This window comes from Lemur catta, chromosome 14 (genome assembly GCF_020740605.2).
Source record: "Lemur catta isolate mLemCat1 chromosome 14, mLemCat1.pri, whole genome shotgun sequence".
In the NCBI taxonomy this organism is placed as follows: Eukaryota; Metazoa; Chordata; class Mammalia; order Primates; family Lemuridae; genus Lemur; species Lemur catta.
The window spans coordinates 43,368,217-43,390,328 of record NC_059141.1 but is presented as its reverse complement, the minus strand read 5'-3'; the positions used below and the strand labels follow the sequence as shown (position 1 = coordinate 43,390,328).

The 22,112-nt window shown below is 35.8% G+C and overlaps 1 protein-coding gene across 1 annotated transcript in view; it reads right to left on the bottom strand.

The window, feature by feature from the left end:
- Window positions 1-736: 736 nt before the first annotated feature.
- REEP3 (receptor accessory protein 3) overlaps window positions 737-22,112 on the bottom strand; it is an 88,789-nt gene continuing 67,413 nt past the window's right edge. The window contains exons 4-8 of the mRNA XM_045568270.1: window positions 19,591-19,711; window positions 19,305-19,418; window positions 8,851-8,998; window positions 1,586-1,731; window positions 737-901 (exon numbers count right to left, since the gene is read on the bottom strand). Coding sequence (XP_045424226.1) covers window positions 845-901; window positions 1,586-1,731; window positions 8,851-8,998; window positions 19,305-19,418; window positions 19,591-19,711 — 586 coding nt within the window. The 3' untranslated portion in view covers window positions 737-844. The remainder of the gene's footprint in view (window positions 902-1,585; window positions 1,732-8,850; window positions 8,999-19,304; window positions 19,419-19,590; window positions 19,712-22,112) is intronic.

The window sequence follows — 22,112 nt, the reverse complement described above, 5'->3', positions numbered from 1 at the left end:
CTAAGTTCAACTATTCTATACAGCTAAATATGGAAAACTGGTTAATGTTTAAAATAACCTCTTTTTTGTTAAGATAATTAAAAATAGTTCAAACTGAACAATTAGCTATATTTTTATATTACTAAAATCCAAGGAATTTAATAAATGAAACCCACAGGAAAAGAGATGATATAATTCAAGGCATAAATCTGACATGTCAGAATAGTGTCAGTAAAACTTAAATATACAGTTGTAAAATAAGTAAACAATTTTCAAGTGTGCAAAACTAATTAGGAATAAAAGTGCTATGTGGATACCTGGTTTTCAAATATTTGTTTCAAAAACTTTCAGTTGATGGTGGAAAAAACAAAGTATTCTAAAAGTAAAAACAAAGAATATGTAAAACGTACTTTATTCTCTTACATTATGTCCTTGTTATATCACTGCTGGATCAGAGGCCTATTTAATTACTATCCTCATGTGATAGCTATGACATAAATGGAGGTAAACACAGTACAACACCACCAAGGCTGATTTATCCTGAACCATAAAAACACTCTTTTCAAGTATACTGTGGGTTTGAGTTTCATCTTATTTCTCAGGCACTCAATGTTACTGATGAATTTGAAAACAGATGCCATGATCTGATATATATATTAATATACCTTGCATAACTACCTTTAGCATCAATATCTGGAAGAAATTGTTAAAGAAATAAAAATGATTTAAATTCATGAGAGTAAATCCTATCAACTGCCATAATTTAAAGAATTATTTTAATGTGGTAAATCCCAAATATATCATGTCAGAAAATGAAGTCAATGTATTTACAAAATTTGTCTTGGGATTTCTGAAGTGTAGATGACTAAAAATATACTTGTGGTCTCTTCTTCACTTTATATTTTAGTGATCCATACCGTACCTGAAGAGAGAAATGTAATACAAATTAGATGATTACTTTTTAAAATTAGATAGGATTTAATTGTTCATAATTATAGAGATTTTTTTAAAAACTTTCTGATATAAAAATACAATTATCCTAATAATTATACACGGTGTGTATGAGACATAAAATGTATGTAGTTGGTGCTATGTTGGATATATGTTGCATATTATTAATACTAATAACAAATAAAAGCATTAATGTTATTATTTATATTTTACTTAGCATAATGGCAATGAACATTGATCATAATGATCTGAGGTCATTCACTGTAATCCACTGCTTTCTGGGCACAAAGACAATATATTATGACATAAATTTTTATTATTTAATCTTCATGTAGGGTTGACTGAAAGCAAAACTATCTAGTGAATTAGTTGCTTTTCTTGTTTATGCATAGGGCTGGCACTGGGTATTCACGAAAACCATGTGATATGCTATGTGGGAACACCATTTTCTACTTAGAGTGGAAGACTAGGAATTTACCATTTTCAAAATTTCCTGCGATCCTAACACATCTGATTTGAATAAAGAATTTTCAATATGACTGCTGCTCTATCATTCCAATCCGTCATTTATGGATCATTAATACCCTAAATGATCACGCAGCAGGGAAGTCCCTTAATACCAATCATTAGGAAAACAACTCTACACTTGACTAACCTCTTTGCGGCCTTTGATGGTTTTCACAGATTTCATGCTTTGCGATCTTCGAAGCCCTTTGTGTGTTAACATTTCATCATCTGAATACGGCCCATCCGCTTCTTCATCTGTTTTCTCATCTCCGTCTTTCAATGCAATTCCATAACCTAAACGTGTTGTCAAAAACAGCATGTTTTGGTAAAGGGACACCGGTCAGTATTGGCTCTTGACCCTGTCTGTCTGCATGGATTGCACTGGCTCATGGATTGCCTGGTTACCCCACCCTCTCCCTTTCTCATCTGGAATATGCTCCCTGCTCTTCATCATTAATCTTTGCCCCTTGTGCTATTCTAGATGAAGTTCATAACTCACTTCTTCCAGGAAATTTTCCCTGACTACTTTTATTTTTATTATGCATTTTTCAGAATAATTAAAAATAATTATTTTTGAGTAAACACATTCATCTTGCTCAAAAATCAGAGACTATAAATAGATATAATAGCAAAAAGTCTCTTCCCACCCTTTCTCCTTTTCATGAATTCTAAACAAATCAAGCATTTGCATGTTTTAGTCTGTCATTTGTACCTTTGCTTTGAATTAGGAACTAAGAGATGTGTCACATATTTTTTGTCAAGACTGGGAATTGTAGGGTTAACTTAAGGAGTCAAGGAAATACCCAAAGGGGCTATAACTTTGGCCAAGATAAGTTCACTGGGGGCAGGGATCCAGGGATGTCAGATCAACCCTGTTGCAGCTGCTCAGATAGAATCCAGCCAGACAGGCTACAGTAATAGGAAGCACCACAGGCTACGATGACAGATTTTAGGCAAAAGAAAATAGCCAGCATCAGGCAGGTCAGGGAGAGATCATGCGGGTATGCCAACAGGCTGTTACGTGTAGCTATAAAAACATACTATGGTTACTGTCAGGAAGTCATAGTGCATCCTGAGGCTGGGACTCAGGGACAAGAACTCCCGGATCAGAGGTTCTCAAACCTTAGCACATATTGGAGTTATCTGGAGAATTTGTTAATACATACATCACTGGGCACCCCCAGAGTTAATGATTCAGCAGGCTTAGGGTGGGGCTGAGAATCTGCATTTCTAAAAAGTTGCCAGGTAATGCTAATTACCTGTCTAGGGCCCACAATTTGAGAAGCACTGCCTGGGGGTCCTGGAGTGAGCAACACAGGGGCCCAAGTCTAAGGCCCCATGAAGTTACAGATTCTCCTTTAATAATGATAAGGAGCATAAGGATTTAAGAACTCTACAAGTGAGAAAACCGTAGAAGAGTTTTTTCCATGCTCAGGAGGAGGCAAGGGATGGGTTCCTTGCATGTGAAGAAAAATATATGGAATAAATGTTTGTTAGTCCTCTCTTCCAGAACATGAATAATTTGAGGCTCACTAAGCAAACCACAAATAGTTGTTAAAAAGCTTCTTACTCTCATAATAACATAAGAAATTTTAATTGTATATTAGGCAAGTATAATTTTATGCTGCTGGGCTTCTAGGCTAAAAATTAGAAAGGATTTGGAAACAGAATCAGTTATTATTTAGGCCAAGATCCTTTGTTTTCCAGCAGTGGCCTAAGGAAGTGTGTTTCGGGTTGAAGAGACAGCTCTTGCAGAGGTGCCAGGGCAGTACCACTGCCTGCAAGAACTGCAGGGAGGCAGGCCAGTGTGGCTGGGAAGAAGATGGGTCATTAGTTCTGGGGAAATGCTCTGGACACAATAGTAAGAGGGGAAAACAAATGTATGCATGGAAACAAAGAAAGGAAAAACACAAAAATGAAACTATTATTAATACACCCCATGGAAATGAGCTTTTAGGTGATTTTAAATTTTTTCATTTTTCCTTTTTTAATTTACCAAACTTTTATTTTTAAAAATTGCATTTCTTCTATAATTGAGGAAAATATACCAGGTTTCAGGTTGTCATTTCTAGGTTTTTTTTTTTTTCTATTGCTCTTGCTTATATAATATTCCTGATCCCAAAATGGTAAAATACAGAATAAGGAATCAAGGAAAGAGTCAGAAAGGATGCAACTGTGATCAAAAAGTTGTCTCGGGCCATAGATGTAGCATAAGACTACAGTTCAACAAACATAGTCCTTGCTATTTTAATTGCCTCTCATTTTGCATCATTAGGAATTGGAGTTTTATTCAAAAGCTGGTTATACCACTTATTCTTCCCTCCTTTCCTAATTTCAGCTAAAAAATATCTTATTAGCTTTCTAATTACAATTTCAGGAAAAGTGATGGATTGATTCATTGTTTTACAAGTATTTTAAAAATTCTATTATATATAAGGCAGGTTGCTAAATTATGGAGATACAAGGATGAAAAAGACACAGCTGTCTTTTTCGACCCTCAAAACACTTAGAGTCCAATAGGGGAAATAGACTCTAATGGGCATTACAAGACTATAATAAATGCTGTAAATTGAAGATAAGGACAAGGTGATATGGGAGCATAGAGTAAGAGAATGAACTCCACCTGGGGGTGGGGCTGAGGGATGGGTTATGAGAGAAGACCTTGTAGGAGGTGGTGGCTAAGCTAAATCCTTAAAGGCTCATGACTATACAGAGCTAGCATGACAGAACGGGAGAACAAGGCCAGGGGTTAGTGTTCCATGCTATCAAGTTTGGACTTCATCAGAGAGCAATGGGATGGGAGGTGGGCAGAAGAGTATTGTAAACAGAAGAGTAACATGGTTAGATTTGGGTGCTGTAAAAGATTCTTCTTGCACTTTGGAGAATGAATCAGAAATGGATGAGACTGCTACTTGGTATATATCCAAAAGAAAGAAAATCAATATATCAAAAAGAGATCTGCACTCCTATGTTTATTGCAGATTCACAAGAGCCAAAATATGGAATCATCCTAAGTGTCCATCAACAGATGAATGGATAAAGAAAATGTGGTACATTTATACCATGGAATACCACTCAGCCATAAAAAAGCATGAAATCCTATCATTTGCAGCAACATGGTGGAATTGGAGGTCATTATGTTAAATGACATAAGCCAAGCACACAAAGACAAATATTGCATGTTCTCACTCATGTGGGAGCTAAAAAGGGGATCTCATAAAGAGAGAGGGTAGATTGGTGGTAACCAGAGGCCAGGGAGGGTGGCGGGTAGAGTTAGATGAACAGAAGTTAATTAATGGGTACAAATTTATGGTTTGATAGAAGAAATAAGACCTAGTGTTAGATAGATCAGTATGGTGATTATAGTTTACAATAAGCTATTGTATATTTCAAAATAGCTACAAGAGAAGAATTTGAATGCTTCTAATATAAAGAAAAGACAAATATTCCAGGCAGTAAAATATCCCAAGTACACTGATTTGTCTTTTCAAATTATATGAATGTATTAAATTATCACATGTATCCCCAAAATATGTACATCTATTATGCAACAAAAAAAAGAAAGAAAGATATAAAGAAAGAAATGGATTAGATTAAAAGCTAGGAGTCTAAATGGGGAGGTTATTGTCCTATATATAGCAGGTCAGAAATGACAGAGTCCAAGGAGTGAGCACAGAGAAAGTAGCCAAATTTAGGATTTATTAGGAGATAAAATTGATAAATTTAATTTAGCAATTTATCAAACCAATCCCTGGATCAATGAGAGAAGATGTTAGAGTCAAGTCAAATATTTTCATTATAGTTTTCTATTTAGCTGAAAACCTAAAAATGAACATCTTAATTGTTTTTCAAAATGAAGAGTATAATTGCTTTATTTCTGATTTTAAGAGTAAAAGATTAACTTTTTTAAAGGTCATTAAAAAATCCCACTACTCAGAGCTAAACACTGTTAATACTGTTAACATTTTAGTAATATCCTTCCAGACTTTCCTGTATGTATATATTAATACATTTAAAAAATTATATATAATCCATTTCATCATCTACTTATTGTGTCTCTACACTATAGGACCATAACACACATATTGTTTTGGTATTGGCTTTCTTCCCCACTACCTGGATATGTTTTCATGTCAGTGACATTATTTTTCACGGCTAATAAACCAGCTTTTTACTTAATCATTTCTCTTAGGCATTTGGTTTGTTCCAATACTTGCTATTATAAACAATGAGATGTACATTCTTGTACATATATCTTTGAACATTTGTCTAATTATTCCTTATGACATATTCCTAGAAGTTTCTTGCTGAGTTAAAGGGATTGTCATGCAAAAGGATGATTCCATTTTAAACTCATAAAAAGTACATAAGAGTGTTTGTTGCTCAACATGCTTGCTGTGGTGGTTTTAAAACATGTCCACACATTCTCCGACATTCTTCTTTCTTTCCCTTAAATCTCACAGGTCTTTGTACCTTCCTTAACAGATTGCCACAAAAAAAGTTGACCAAAGTGATGCTGCAGGACTTCTGCCAGTTTCTGTTGGGACACTGACTCCAGGAGCCTTCAGTTGCCAGGTAAAAAGCCCAACTACCCTCAGAGACCATGGAGAGAAACCCTAGAGATACCTGAGAGGCCCCAACCATTCTAGACACCGGCTGTTTGATTCTTCCCAGCTGACACCAGACATGTGAGCTCTTCTTTGAGATTATGACTCCAGCACCAGCTGCTGCCTGACCACAGCTGCATGAGACCCCTGAGCAAGAACTGCTTTGTTGAATCCAATCACCCCCAGATTCATAAGAAAAATAAATGACTGTGATTGTTTTAAGCCAATGTTTGGGGGGGGGGTTTGTTATGCAGCAAAAGATAACTGGAATACTTACTAACACAGAGCACTGTTAATTAAAAAAAAAATTTTTTTTCAATCTGGTGGGTAAAAATTACTGTTATTACTCTTTTAATTTACTATTTTTTGACTACCTAAGGGTGAAAATCTTTTTCATGTAGTTCTTGTCAGTTGTACTCTTTGGTAGAACTGACAATAATTGGTTTGTAAGGGTTCCTGGATTGTTGAAAATCTGAACCCCTTGCCTATAACATATAACGGGAATATTTCTGACAGTATGCAGTTTGTCTTTTTTATGGTGTATTTTTCCCCATTATATGGTAGTCTGAAATTTTGTTTTTTATGTAGAAAAATCTCTGGAACTTTTCCATTATGTTTTCTGGTTTTGATGTCATGCTTAAAAAATGTTATCTATCCTAAGAGTATAATAATATGCACAGGGATTTCCTATCATATAGTTTAAATTCTTACATTTAAATCTTTATCTTTTAAGAATTCATTTTGATTTAAGATTTAAGGCAAAGGTCTAACTTCATTCTCTGCTCCACCTTCTAAGTCTAGCAGTTATTTTAGCACCACTTAATAGATACTCTTTCTCCCACCAATTTGAAAGGTCATCTTTCTCACTTGATAAATTTCCATGTATACCTGGACTTGTGTCTATCTAGACTATTATTATCTTTTCTTCACCTGCTCTAGTCCTAGAACCATACTACTTTGTTAAAAATATTGTCAAGAAAGTTTTGCTTATATTTTTCCCTTAGGGAAGAAATGCTCTGAATATATACCACTCTGTAGAAAACTTAGAACTTGGGCGGAGTAATGCATATTAAAAGTTTAATTTCATAACTGAACAAGTACCTTTCTGGTACTGCTACCACTTACTTCATTTTTTTTTTTTTCCTTAAAATAGGATCTCGGTCTATCTCCCAGGCTAGGGTGCAGTGGTGTGATAATAGCTCACTGCAACCTCTAACTCCAGGGTTCAAGTGATCCTCCTGCCTCAGCCTCCTGAGTAACTAGGACTACAGGCGTGCACCACTATACTCAGATAATTTTTAAAAATTTTTTGTAGAGATGGGATCTTGCCACGTTACCCAGGCTGATCTCAAACTCCTAGGCTCGAGTCATCGGCCCACCTCAGCCTCCCAAAGTGCTGGGATTATAGGTGGGAGACACTGCACCTGGCCATTACTTCATATTTTTATAAATCTTAAGTTATTTTAATTTCATGGTTTGAAATTTAACAAAAGAACTAAACAGCACCTCAATATCTTAAGCTATTTTATTCACATCATTTTAAATTTGGTAGGTGAATATCATAAAAATAGTGTTATAGATTTTCATATTTATAAACTTGTTTTCACTTACATAATTGGAGTATAATTCTTAACCAATTCTAAGGTATAACTATGAATAAACTGTTGATAAAGGACTCAGATATCTGGTTTAAATCAGCAAAATATATATATTAGACCCCTTAATCAAAATTGATATATTACTAATTTTAAATGCATATTAAGTAATGCCTATATTAAGAAATACTTTTATGTTACTAATGTGTTCATAAGGCTGATGGGTCAAACTTCAATGGTTCTTCTCTCTCAAAGGTATTATGACCTTAGGCCAATGCTTGATTACCACCTCTTAGATAATAGTCAACTCTTTGTAAAGTTATTCATTCTTGGGAGAATGTAGAATAAAGTTCATTATTTTTCATTTTTAAGGATGGACTGTTATTTCATTTTTTATATTGGTTTTAATTATAAAGGATGATTTTCAATCTCCCTCAAAAGCAACATTCTACTTTTTGAAAAGAAGATCAAATAGCCTTGCACCTTATAGACTTAACACATTAAAGAGGAATGAATGTTCTGAAGATCTTAGTTCTCAGCTTTGCCTTGAATTAAAACTTTCTTATATGTGATGAAATGACTAAGAAACTATCTTATTTATGTGTATGTTTCTAAGGTCATGACAGTTCATTAAAGTCTTAGAATATATTAACTATGACCTGTTCATAATTTATATTAAAATATGCCTACAAGTTAGCTCTTGAACTAGAATATGTCATTTTGACACATTTTCCACTGGAGTGATCTTATTGTCAAACTGAGTCATCTTTCATCATCTGCTTAAAACTTATTATCTGTGAGTCAATATCCTTATTTGTCCATAGCACTTATGATAAAGAGTGTTCAACTATAAAACCCCTCAGGTGTCAGTACACAGTTTGCGTAGAAAGAGTATTGATCACAGGTCAGAACTAGTGCTGGTGCTGAGGAGGTGGTGGTAACCACACCCACAGCTTCTAAAAATCCATGGCAGCTCAAGAGGCCACTGCTACTCTGTTAGCCAGATGATCTCCAGGGCTGGCAAAAGGCAAGTACTAACCTGGTTTAGAGAAAATTTAGAGAAAAGGAACTATAGTTAAATGTAAAATTTAAAAATATAAGTGTAAGAGTAAATTTTTTCTATCCAAATTCACATAGTTACCATGTATTATTTTAGTACCCATCTTGACCCAAAAGCCCAATTATGAAAGAACCATATATTAAAAGCACACCTGCTGATTCACCAAGGGCTGGTTTACTTTTCCTTTTTCCTTCTGGTAGAGGTTGATGTGGTCTTTGTCCCACTGGCTCATCACCTTGGATGGCTGTTAAATCATGCATACTGAAACTTCTTAAACGCTCAGTGATTGCTCCTTGGCTCTATTTAACAGAGAAATGATAGATTCAAGAAAAAAAATACTTAAAAATATTTAGTATGTTTTCATTTAATTATCCCTATTTTATTATGAAATTTTCAGAAAAGTTGAAAGAATTCTACAGTGAACATGAATATATTGTATACCTTTTGCTATATTTGCTTTATCACATATCTACTATCTATCTATCCATCAATCCATTTTCTTTCTTTAAGCATTTCCAAATAAGTTGTAGAGCTGGGCACAGTGGCATGACTCAACTACTCAGGAGGCTGAGGCAGGAAGATCGCTTGAGCCCAGGAGTTTGAGATCAGTCTGGGCAAGATACCAAGAGACTCTTGTCTCAAAAAAAATTAAAAAAAAAAATCTTAAAAACCAAACCAAATTGTAGATCTCAATACATTTCACCCCAAATATTTCAGCATTATATTTAATTTTACAATATAAAAATTACCCTCAGTGATTGCATCCACAATTTTGTTCTCTCCTAAAATTTGCACTTTGGGGCTTAAAGTTTGTGATTTAGGACAACTTTATAAAGCAAAAGAGACTATTTTAAAGCCAAGTCATGACTGGTAATGGCTTTACCTAGAACAAGGCAGAAAAATTTAAGAGCCAAAGAATCTTGAAAAAAGAATTTAAGGCCGGGCGCGGTGGCTCACGCCTGTAATCCTAGCTCTGGGAGGCCGAGGCGGGTGGATCGCTCGAGGTCAGGAGTTCGAGACCAGCCTGAGCAAGAGCGAGACCCCGTCTCTACCAAAAAAAATAGAAAGAAATTATCTGGCCAACTAAAAATATATATACAAAAAAAAATTAGCCGGGCATGGTGGCTCATGCCTGTAGTCCCAGCTACAAGGGAGGCTGAGGCAGGAGGATCGCTTAAGCCCAGGAGTTTGAGGTTGCTGTGAGCTAGGCTGATGCCACGGCACTCACTCTAGCCCGGGCAACAAAGTGAGACTCTGTCTCAAAAAAAAAAAAAAAAAAAAAAAAAAAAAAAGAATTTAAGAGCCAAAGAATCTATGAAATCACATTCAGTTTATGAATTTACTATCTGACAACACATATCTACTACTATACAATCTAACTTTAAGTCCTTTTTCCCTAACAATATGGCAAATACCGGGCACAGGTAGGGATTTACATTTAAATTAATTAAAATTAAATAAAATTAAAATTCAGGTTTTTTTTAATGCACTAGCCACATTTCAAACATTCAATAGCAACAGGTGGCTAGTGGCTACTGTATTGGACGGTGCAGAAATGGAACATTTCCATCACTGCAGAAAGTTCAGTGATTTTCATCATTGCACAACCCTGAAAGAGACATTTTCTGAACTTTTCAGATAAACTACATTCCCCCCAAGTATAAAGCTTTGTAAAAAGAGAAAAAAAAATTTTCCAAATTTACCCACTTTAAATGTGCATAGCATATAGATGACTCAATTCTTATTTATAGCTAGATTAAAAATATTCTTCTAAAGGTTTTTTCTATACTTATTATTTCTTCTTTTCACACATAGGAATTTATGATTGCCTCTAGTTATAACATTACCATAGAAACTCATCCATAATGCTTCTTCTCTAAATTTCAAAGTCAAAGGTGCTACAGACAATTAGGCATTATTGCTAACTTGTATTTTACGCTGAAGAAAAAGGTCTTGATTCATGAGTAATGATTCATACTCTGGGTTAGTGATACCACATTTTCTTAAAACCAAATGCCATTTCCATACCCCATTTGTGCTTTGCATTGCTACCATATTTTTTCAATTGTGACAAGGAATTATTAAAGCGTCTATATTCTCAATAAAAATAATTGGATTTCACACACATTTAAAACATTCTTGGCATGGTTAATTTATTATACTTGCTTCTTCTTTATCAGATATCATTTACTTATTAACAGATGGTTGACAGAAGAGTTCAGAGATATACTGCAAGAAAGTGAGCGGTGATCATGTGAAATAGATGCCTTGTTTGCATAGAACTGTCATTTTCTTTATTCCACTTCTGCATTCCTGTGCCCTCTCTCAGCAAGTCTTGATCTTTTACCTGCTACCACACAGATGACAAATGGCACACATGTTCATGATACCCTTTACCCGATTCACGTGTAATTTCCAAGGCTGGCTGTAATTTTCAAACTCTCACACTTAAGAAGTACATTTCAGAATACAAATGAGTCAAAGTATCACTGAATCAGCCTAGTTTTATAATTATATCATCCACAAACTTTGGTACCTTTAACAAGTATGATCAAATTTCTTAGGCCATACTGCACAATGAACTCACACACCCTCTATGTTAGTGCTATGTATATTTTGCCTCCAGAGCAAGATTTTAAGATGCTAGAAGAGGGGACATATCTTAGGCTTCTTCTATTTTCCTAGTACACCTGGTATGGTACTGAAGTAAATGTTCTTTTTATGCTCCTTCTTACTCTTTCTTTCTTCTTTTCTTTTCTTTTCCCTTCCTGTTCCCTTCCTTTCTTTCAGACAGAATCTTGCTCTATTGCCCCGGCTAGAGTGCAGTGGCATCATCATAGCTCACTGCAACCTCAAACTCCTGGGCTCAAGCGATCCTCCTGCCTCAGCGTCCTGAGTAGCTGGGACTACAGGTGTGCACCACCGTGCCCAGCTAATTTTTCTACTTTTTCTAGGGATGGGATCTCACTCTTGCTCAGGCTGGTCTTGAAATCCTAAGCTCAAGCAATCCTTCCTCCTCAGCCTCGTAAAGTGCTAGGATTACAGGCGTGAGCCACTATACTCGGCCCCCCTCTTACTCTTGACTGCTAAAGAGTTCTCCATAGATAGCAGCATGTTTTACTGCAAACATTGTAGTTTATATGCAGGGGTACAGCAGCAAACTGCAGGTATGATGATGGTATCACTACACCATCCACCAGGAGTTTGCTTCAGGTTTAGATTAACACATTGACTGCCACACCAGAAAAAATATTTTTTTTCCCTGGAGCCACACTGTTTTACTGTGAAAATAGAATAAAAATTTTGAAAATAAAACAATCCTTTCTAATTTAATGAAAAATTTGTTACTTTTTATTGTTTTCTTTGCATTAGTTATATGCACCTCACGTGGTGCTAGAATCAATTTTTACACTGCATGCCACTTGAGTTGTATGTGACTCATGATATAACTTCTTGAATTTGTTTCAGAGAATTGAGTCTTCATATACTTCATGAGGCCCCGGGCTCAAAACTAGCATGAGTTAAATACAACTCACATGGCAGTTAATTTATTCAATGTGGGCAAGGCCCAACCCTGACATATCTGGGTGATCTATTTACAGTCTGGATTTTAATTGACCTCTTGAGTAATCAACTATTATTATCAATATCCAAATATTATTAATACCTTCAAGGCTTCCAAAAAGGCCAGGGACTGTAGGGAAAAACAAAAAGGGAATATGAGTGCTCTTTGAGAACTCCCAACACTTTAACAGCCATTATTATCACCTTGGAAAATTAGGTTTTCCACTATATAATTTTTATGGGCCCAGAATAAAACTAGTATGAGAACAGAGAAATTAGTACAGTATTACAAACTTCAAAACTATTACATAAACTATAAGTATACAATGTAACCACTTTAAAAGAAAAGTATAATAATAAAATAGTCACTTCTAAGGGCCAACCTATTCCTTCCAGTTTTTATATCTTCAGCACAAAAAGTTCATTAATAAGGGAATTATGCCATGTATAGTGGCTCATGCCTGTAATCCTAGCACTTTGGAAGGCTGAGGTAGGAGCATCACTTAAGGCCAGGAGTTCAAGAGCAGCCTGGGCAACATAGTGAGACCTCTATCTCTACAAAAAATAAAAAAATTAGCCAGGTATGGTGGCATGTACCTGTAGTCCCAGCTACTCATGAGGCTGAGCCAAGAGGATCCCTTGAAGCTAGGAGTTCAAGGCTGCAGTGAGCTCTAATTGTGCCACTGTACTCTAGCCTGTGTGACACAGTGAGACTGTATCTCAAATACAATAAATAAAAGAATTATGTTTGCTATATAATATTAAGTGGAAATATATTCTCTCTACCTTAGAATTCAAAATCATATGCATAATGTGGTTGTAAGTATGCTGTACGGTTATAAGTAGACAGGGAAAAATATATAAAAAGTATAATTTTAGGCAGAAGGGATGCGTGATTTTTTTCTTTTTTTCAACAGTGTCTTTAATATTATGAAATTAGTCATGAATGGTTTAATGAAGCTTTATACACTATAAGAATTTCTGATCCATTTCTCACTCATGTTTCCTATATCTAATCCTTTACTCCTAATGATAAGAGAAAAATGGTTTCTCTATTTTGAGGGCATAAATAGGGCATGATAGTCACTTGTCAGTTACAATGCTAAAACGTATTAAAGTTTTGTTTAAATTAATAAGATTTGTTTATTTTCTTCTATTTGATTTATACCATATTAAGCCAAAAGTATAAGAAAAATGAGGAAAGGTTCTAGTCCAGTCTGCTGTATGGAAACAGCACTCTTTGTCAATAAGGAGGAAGGGTTGGTCATTATCACACTCAAGATAATTCTGTATCCTAGCACTTTAGATCCTGTTCTCTGCAGAATTGTATGTATACTGTGTACATTAAAAATGATCCTGAAAATCAATGAGAAAGAAACAGAAAGATTATGATGAGAATGCAAAAGTCAAAGTAATTAAGTATTCTGTAGAATAACTGACATTGACATTGATCATCAGTAGCAGAAGTGTTCCTGAATCTTCTGAAGTACAAGTGACACAGAATTCTCAGGGTTTGGGTTTGGATGGGCCCAAATGTTCACTTGAGAAACTGAGAACACTGTTGGGCCTGACTGGGCAGGAGGGCAGGTCCAGAGCTATTATAATATACTCAGGTTCTGGGAGGGATTCTTAGCTGAGAAGCAGCTCCCTGAACCGGCCCCACACAGAGCTCACGTACATCCAAGGGCATTAGGACATCTGAATGTCTGCTCAAGTATCTAAGTACATGGATGGCATCTATAAAAAGGGACTCTGCATATATGACTAATTCTAACTTCTTTTCATTCAAATAATTCTGCCTTTGTTTAAATACTTCATTTCTTGGTTAAACATTACATTAAAATGACTATATTTTGTGTTAAATAAGGAGAATTTATTTTGCTCATCAGCATCTTTGTATGAAACCTTCAATCTATTCTCTTCACATTTTTTATCTAGAACTTAAAAACATATCAGTAATGCTTTATAATCTTATAAGCATAAAACATTCTTTTACAGAAAAATTCTTACTATACTATTTAATAATAAATAGCCATTAAGCTCTAGTTCTTTTTGATTCTTGACATGTTACATTATAATTGCAGATAAGGTTAGTTCCCAGTTTTAAGGAAAATCTCTTTTCCCTGTGGACATTCAACAATTAATCTGATCAAGCCCAGAATGGAACTGACTGCATTTGCATTAGGTAAATAATATATTTTAGTGTTTTTAAGATTAAAGCAATATATATTTATTGAAGGATATTTATAACAGAAAAATTTTTAAAAATTATTTGTAATCTACCACTAAAACTATATGAATATGCCCTTTTAGTTTTTTCTGACTCATACTTCTACAGCAGGGTTTCTCAACTTTAACACTATCGCTATTTTGGGCTGGATAATTTTTTTGTTGTGGGAAGCTGTCTTGTACTTTGTAGGCTATTAAACAGCATCTCCAGCCTCTACCCACTAGATACCAGCAGCAGCCCACTCTCATTTGTGACAACCTAAAATGTCCCTTCGTGGGGGTGGGGACACAAAACTGCCTCCAGTTGAGAACCACCGTTTTGGAGTTACAGGGAGTTTTAGAAGTCAGGTTTCACTCTTTGTTTTACAGGTGAGAAAATTAATGCTTAGATCAATGCAGATGTTCTGCCCAAAACCTCATAGCTAATTAGTGGCAGAATCAGGACCAAAAAAAAAAAAAAATACAGATTAATTCAACTGCTTTTTAATAAAAGGATTTATTCTGTAAAATTTGGATTCAGTCAAAAGGCCGCACTAGACGATCCAGGAGGCCACATGCAGCCCCAAGGCCACAGGTTCCCTGCCCCAATCTGTCCTTCATCTGGCAGTAGTGTTGCTCATCTGCACAAAAGCCACCTGCATTTCTCATGTGAAAAGCTATGGAATGTTGAACATCCTCAGAAAAATCCTTGAAGGGTCCTTCATATGTTTATGCTTTGCTCAGCCAAAATAAACTTGCACACTGACCTTGCGAACAGATGCTTGGTAATGAGGTCATACAACTGAGTAACATTTTCAGAAAATTGCTTTCCAGTGTAATAAATGTTCAGATTAGATTCCTATTTTCACCTTTAACATGCTCAGGTGGTTCAACCTGGGAAACCTAGTCAGGAGCATTACCTGTTTTTTAAAGGTCACACCAAGGGTCCAATAATTTTTAGCCTGAAAGGCATTTTAAACAAACTATATATTGTAAAAATTTTACATAATTCCCCAGTCTTACTATTGGCTTCCTTGCAGTTTCTCCTTAAACTTGACCTATTTCCTATTTCAGTTTTAATTTACTCTTCGGTATGAAGTGTCTGGTTCAGTGACTCTTCTGTGACGATACCTTTGTTTGACATCTCCAAAGATGAAACTAATTTCGTGTACTCTAAAATAAGCAGAGTATAACTTGAGGCAAATAGTGTTAACATGCTGTGTTCAGCATATTTAATGACTATTTCTAATGAATAATATAGACTCCAGGATGGAGGCCCCAGTGTTCCTGTATTCACGATGAGGATGGCGGAAGGTCACCTCCTACACAGGGATCTTGTTGATAAAATAATCACGACACCACAAACAAGTGGGGAGAATTTCAAATTGAATTTCAGTGATGGGATATGTTATTCTATTTGTTTTGCAGTAGTAACTTAGATGATTTTTATATTTCCTACTTCCTGCCTTTGGGATGGAGAGGTGATTTTATTTTAAGGTGTTAAATACATAAATAACAACAATGAATCAGAAAGAAGAAAGCCAGAGAATTAGATATAGGATTGTTTTCATAGCGTTTTTACAGAAAAGTATTTCTGGGAGATAATGTTTTTTTTAGTAATGGAAGGCAATGGATGGGCTCTTAACAACTAAGAAGAAATAAAAATTTCAGGTATTAAACACAGACATCAGCTACAGCCAGGCAGCAGCCTGGGAGAGTGGGTGGGGACTATATTTATCTTGCTCATTACTGCATCCCTCAGCACCTACCATATAGTAGACATTAAATAAACAGACACTGAATAAATGATATGTAGGATTCTGAAAACTGATGGAGGCAAAGTGTAAAATAAATGAGGAGGGAATGAGGGTAAGATAATATAGTAGCAACTGCTGATTCCCCATAGTGACGGTTTGGAAGTAGTAAACACAAGTCAGAATAAAATAAGTACCCCACAAAATAGTCACAATATGTATGTCTCACAGAATAGTAGGATTACAAACCATATTTAAATGTTAAAAGTGAAGAGGAAAAATGGGATTTGTAAGCTTCTGTTTTCTAAAATAATGTTCAAAAATGTCTGTTTTCTAAACTACTTTTCAAGTTGAAATTTCATTGTCAGTTTTTCTCCATAGAATCATGTTGAATGATGCTTCTAAACGCAAAAGATTCAGAAAGCATTTCCACTGGAGTGTCAATAAATATACTTGGTGTGTAAAGTCAAATAATGCTAAATTTTATAACAAATAAAAAGCAACAAGGCCTTAGTCCCCTTCTCTTTGTCCCCTTGCAGGTGAACCCTCTACTTTCCTGTTACAGCAGATGAAGATTTTAGTTCTCTTCCATCTCCTTTTTTTCTTCCCCTGTCTTCCCAATATGGCAAAATCGCCATTGTCAAATCTTCAGTCTGTGTTCTCATTATTATAATGTAAATGTTCCCTGCTGAGCCGAGCCATGCTCCATTGTTATATTTCCTTTCTTATATAACTTTTGTTTTTTCCCAGGGGTAAGGATTACACCTTTTCTTCTTTTTCATTTGCTTAGTTTTTCTACCCTCTTCCTCTTTACATTGTCTCCAATACATTTTTCATGGTGCTCAGGTGTGCGGCTGCATCAGTACCAGCTGTCTACAGCCAGCGTGTCCTCTGATTGGTCACAGCAGGGGCTCCGACTGGTTTAAGTATCATCCCTGTGCAGCATTAAACCTATTAGATCCTCTGGGCTTTGTGTGTTTCCCAGAGACATCCCTCCTGGCACCTTTCATCCATCACATCCAATTTCGGCTGGTTGCACTTTGGACTCGCCACATTGTGTTCTTTCTGGGAATTCCTGTCATCTCATCTCCCTTCCATGTAGAATAACCTGTTTCCCGGGCCCCATAGGTTTCCTTTTTTGTGGACTATTCCCTAACTTAGGCAGAGCATATCTGCCCTGACAAAGGTAGGTAAATTTTGTGACTTCGCATGCCTAGAATTTTAAAACAAATTTTTATTCTAAGCACATATATGACTGATAGCTTGACTATTATCGAACTTGAGGGTAAAAATCATGATGGCATTGGGGGTGGTATTACTCTGTCTTCCAGGCTTCCACTGTCACTATTTAGAAATTTAATGCCATTCTAATTGTAGATCATTTGAATGTGATATGTTTTTTATCTTTGGAATCTTTAAGCATTCTCTCCTTATCTCTGGTGTTTTGGGATATCCAGTGATTTTGCTGAGACTTGGTCATTCTTTTCATTCACGGTGCTGGGTACTTGGTGGGCCCTTTCAGTCTGGAGATTAATGGCCTTCAGTTCTGGGAAATATTATCATTTCTTTGATAATTGTATCTGTTCTCTCTTTTTAGAATTTTCAGTTGCTGAGTTTTGGATCTCCTGGAAAATCTTTTAGCGGACATGGAAATCAGGAATGTATTTTCATTGAGCAAGAAATAAAAAGCAAAGCAAATGAATTTCTAAAATGGAAAACAGTCCTTTAAACTGAAAATTTTGCCAATTAAATATTCATTATTACAAATCTATCCTAATAACAGAAAAAGCCTTTAAAAGCCAAATAACAGGAAAACCTTTTAAAGCCAAATAACAGGAAAACCATACTGCATGAAAGTGCTGGTAATTAATAACCATTAATAATAATTAAATAAATAATAATACTTAATAATAAATAATAATAATTAATAATAATTAAATAAATAATAATTAAACCATGTCTTACATGTCGAGTGTTGCACAGTTAATTAATTTCCATTTAATTCTCAACACAATACTGCTTGGTATATAATTTGAATTTTTCTTCTTGTTTATTATAGTAATTTTGATACTTGAGCCCTCATTTTATAACTTTTTACCATTACAATTATATAAAATCACCACCAAACTAGAAAATTAATTTCCATAGTATTGTTGTTTTAGTTCAAGGTAACTAAAAGAGCGGAATACTATTTACTCTCAACTTAATAGCAAAAAACTCAAGCTTTCACTTGGATTGAGATAGACACACGATATTAATGTTTATTAGGCTCCCACTATATGCAAGCAAGCACTGTGCTTTTATATATTCTCTCACGGGTAGCCATAGTACCCCTCTTTTACACATGAAGTAACTAAGGAACATTGAAATTAAGTAAATTGCCTATGGTTACTTAGAACGTTACACTTAGCACTTTCTAGACCTGTTTTCTTTCCATATACTGCACACCAAAATCAATTATACTATGGCCTTTAAAATAAACCACACTAATTACGACATGCAAGGAAATCCAAAAGCCATAATGCAAACTTGCACAGAAGACATTCTTTTGATAACTTGGTTTGCAAACACAACAAATGACATTAGTAACTGGCTAAGTAAAATCTCAAGTTTTAAGAACAGAATTTTTTCATGCCTTATTGTGAATAATCAGTTACCTCAAATTGATTGAAGCAGAGGTGCGGAAGTAAGCCAGAAATCCTACCAAGATATTGCCATCGAGAGAGAGAACACCAAAGACAGAGAAAGAAAGAATGGTCATCTTTACTTAAGGTGATTTATTCAAACTATTTTAAGGTAATAAAGTGGAAAAACTATGACAAAATAACATTTTCAGGTATGTTTTACTTATTAACTAACTCTCATTTTGTGATCAATTAAGAGATTCAAAATTTATTGAGTATAGAATATATAATGTGAAGATATCTTTTAAATTATGTAATTGTTCTTTCTAGTACTAGAAAAATGAACATAAAGCAAAATTCTGCCACAAGTTTATAATGATTTGAAATAAAAAGCCACCTTACTTTATTTGTTGACTTAATGTGACATTGGATAAAAAAGGTAAGTGAAAAATTACCTTCACTGCTGCGGTGACAGCAGCAGTAGCTGCTAAGTTTAACCCTTGCCGTCCAAAGTTTACCACGGTCTCGTAGCCCCTTTCCTTTGCTTGTACAATGTATTCATCAATCTCCTGGGGGGAAGAAACCACACAGATGTTAATTTTATGTAATAATAGTGTTTAGAAGCCCCACACTAGGACTTTCTCCCCATAATTTAATAGTTCCACTAATTTTACAGCATTAAGTATGTGTTGATAGGCATTTCTTAAAAAATGATTTGTGGATATAATTTATATATCTTACCCTTTCCTTTGAAGAAAGAAGTGGATGAAGGAATTTTCTATAAATTAAACTGGCTCCTTTGGTATAGGGACAGAGCAGCCATATGACAAAAGCAATCTTCAGCTCATAGTACAGGGGAAACCTAACAAGGAAAAAAATCAAAAAAAAAGTTGCTAGTGAAAAATAAACTATAACCAATATGGAAATCACAAAAACACTTTTTAAAAAGTTCAGTCACTGTGTTAGGTTTTCACATGTAAAAGTTAGTGATTAGGGAAACAACCATGTTTGAATTGATGAAATCGTCTCCTTTAACTGTAGATCAGTTAATGAAAAGAACGACCCCAGGGATTTACACCTTTTAATCCAAGATTCTTCCTCTGAAGCAAGCACAGGAAAACTGCCAAACTGACTGTGGCAGTCAAGAGAGGACACCGACAGCATTTAGCCAGGGAAGTAAGGTACAGCCACCCTGTCTGCAGAGCCAGACTACCATAGAAGTACATGCTGTACCTCAAAGCATCAGGGTACTTCATATGCTCCAAGTGCACAATGTTTACCCCATGCACACATGTCCTTATCTTTCTCAGGACTCCCAGAAAACTTCCCTTCCAATCTCATTTGCCCAGAACTGCAGCACTTTGCAAACCTAAATTGTTTACTTGCAAGGGGAATACAATTAGCATTGTGGTAGACAATGCTATACAACCATGCCCTTTTCCATGTGACTTTGTAGCACCTTCCCTGTGAGGACATTTCCCCAATCAATGACTGTGGCTTTAACCATGTATCTTGCTTTGGCCAACAAAATGTGAGTGTGACATATGTCACATAAAGCAGGGGGCTTAAATGCCCTTTCATGCCCCCACTCCAACACCCTCAACCTCTCGCTTTAAGGTTTTGCCTTCTGCCATGAGAATAGCTGCTTCTCTGGCTTTGGTCCTGGAATGAGAAGACACTTAAAACTCAGCTGAGTCCAGCAAAGCTGCAGCTGACCATTTGCCCTCGTGCAGCTTGAGCAAGAAATACAACTTTGTTTTTCTAACTTGCTGTGCTTTTATGGTTGGTTGTTGCCACACCAAAAGTTAACTAAAATATAATGATGGGCCCAGTATCTTGTGGTCCATGAGGCACTAAGATAAATAACTGAGCAAATTTGGGTTTTTCTATCAGGGCAGACATGTAGGGGGCAGTGAGGAATGACTACTGTGTAGTCCAACAAAAGGTGTCTGCCACACTGCAATTGCAGAAAATTTATGGACTTCAATTGTTTATGTTAAATTTTTCCTATATTGTTCACTTTTTAATAATGTATATAGGCTACATTTGCAACCAGAAAATATGAGGTCTTTTAAAAAAAAATTCTTTGAAACTTAGACCTACCATGGTTTGGAATCTGAGTTCTGCCACTTAAAAGCAAACAAACAGATGATAAACAATCAGAAAACTCTCCCCCAAACCCCTACACCAAAAGCATAACAGGTAAATGAATCAACTTTGGGGCAGAGAAGGAAAACTTGTACAGTATTTCAAATTGGAAGAGAAAGAGGGGTGCAGATACAGAGAAGTTCATAAATAAAGGCACGTTGTTAAGAATGAGTATTTTAGTCTGATGACTTCTACTTGTTTCTAGCAAATCCAATATGGCCTAATGTGGTATGAGAATATGAGAATAGCAAAATGGGAAAGACAGCTTAAGGAGAGAACTGTAAAGGTTTGAAACAGACACAGGCAGAAAAGGAAGTAGATACTGACCGGAAGCAAGTTAAAGGAGAGTTTCAATTGATAGACATATGAGCAGCTGATTGATTTTTTTCCAGCTGCATTTAGTAGCCCAGGTAAGGAAGTAAAGACGAGTGATTGCTGGGCTAATTTAGGCTGAAGGTTTGTGCAGTAAAGGCAGAGGAAGATACCAGCAAGGTTGGAAACTTAAATATTTTGAAAGGAGAAGTTCTCCAAGTGATGGCAGGGTTTAGATGGAAATGCACTATTGAAATACAGCACAAGGAAATTCAAGTTGTCCATTAAGTACTGCTTGCTCCTTGGTAAAATGTTAAATCCTTAAGGATATAAACATGCAGGCCGGGCGCGGTGGCTCACGCCTGTAATCCTAGCCCTCTGGGAGGCCGAGGCGGGTGGATCGCTCGAGGTCAGGAGTTCGAGACCAGCCTGAGCGAGACACCGTCTCTACTAAGAATAGAGTTAAAAATTATCTGGACAACTAAAAATATATATAGAAAAAATTAGCCGGGCATGGTGGCGCATGCCTGTAGTCCCAGCTACTCGGGAGGCTGAGGCAGGAGGATCGCTTAAGCCCAGGAGTTTGAGGTTGCTGTGAGCTAGGCTGACACCACGGCACTCACTCTAGCCCGGGCAACAAAGTGAGACTCTGTCTCAAAAAAAAAAAAAAAAAAAAAAGATATAAACATGCTTTCAATTTTGCCTTGTCCCTTTGGAATACAGCAGCCAAGGAGCTGGTGTTGAATGGGTATCCTCATGAGTGTTGATGTTGTCCAGTCTGAATGTTTGTTAATGAGAATTTT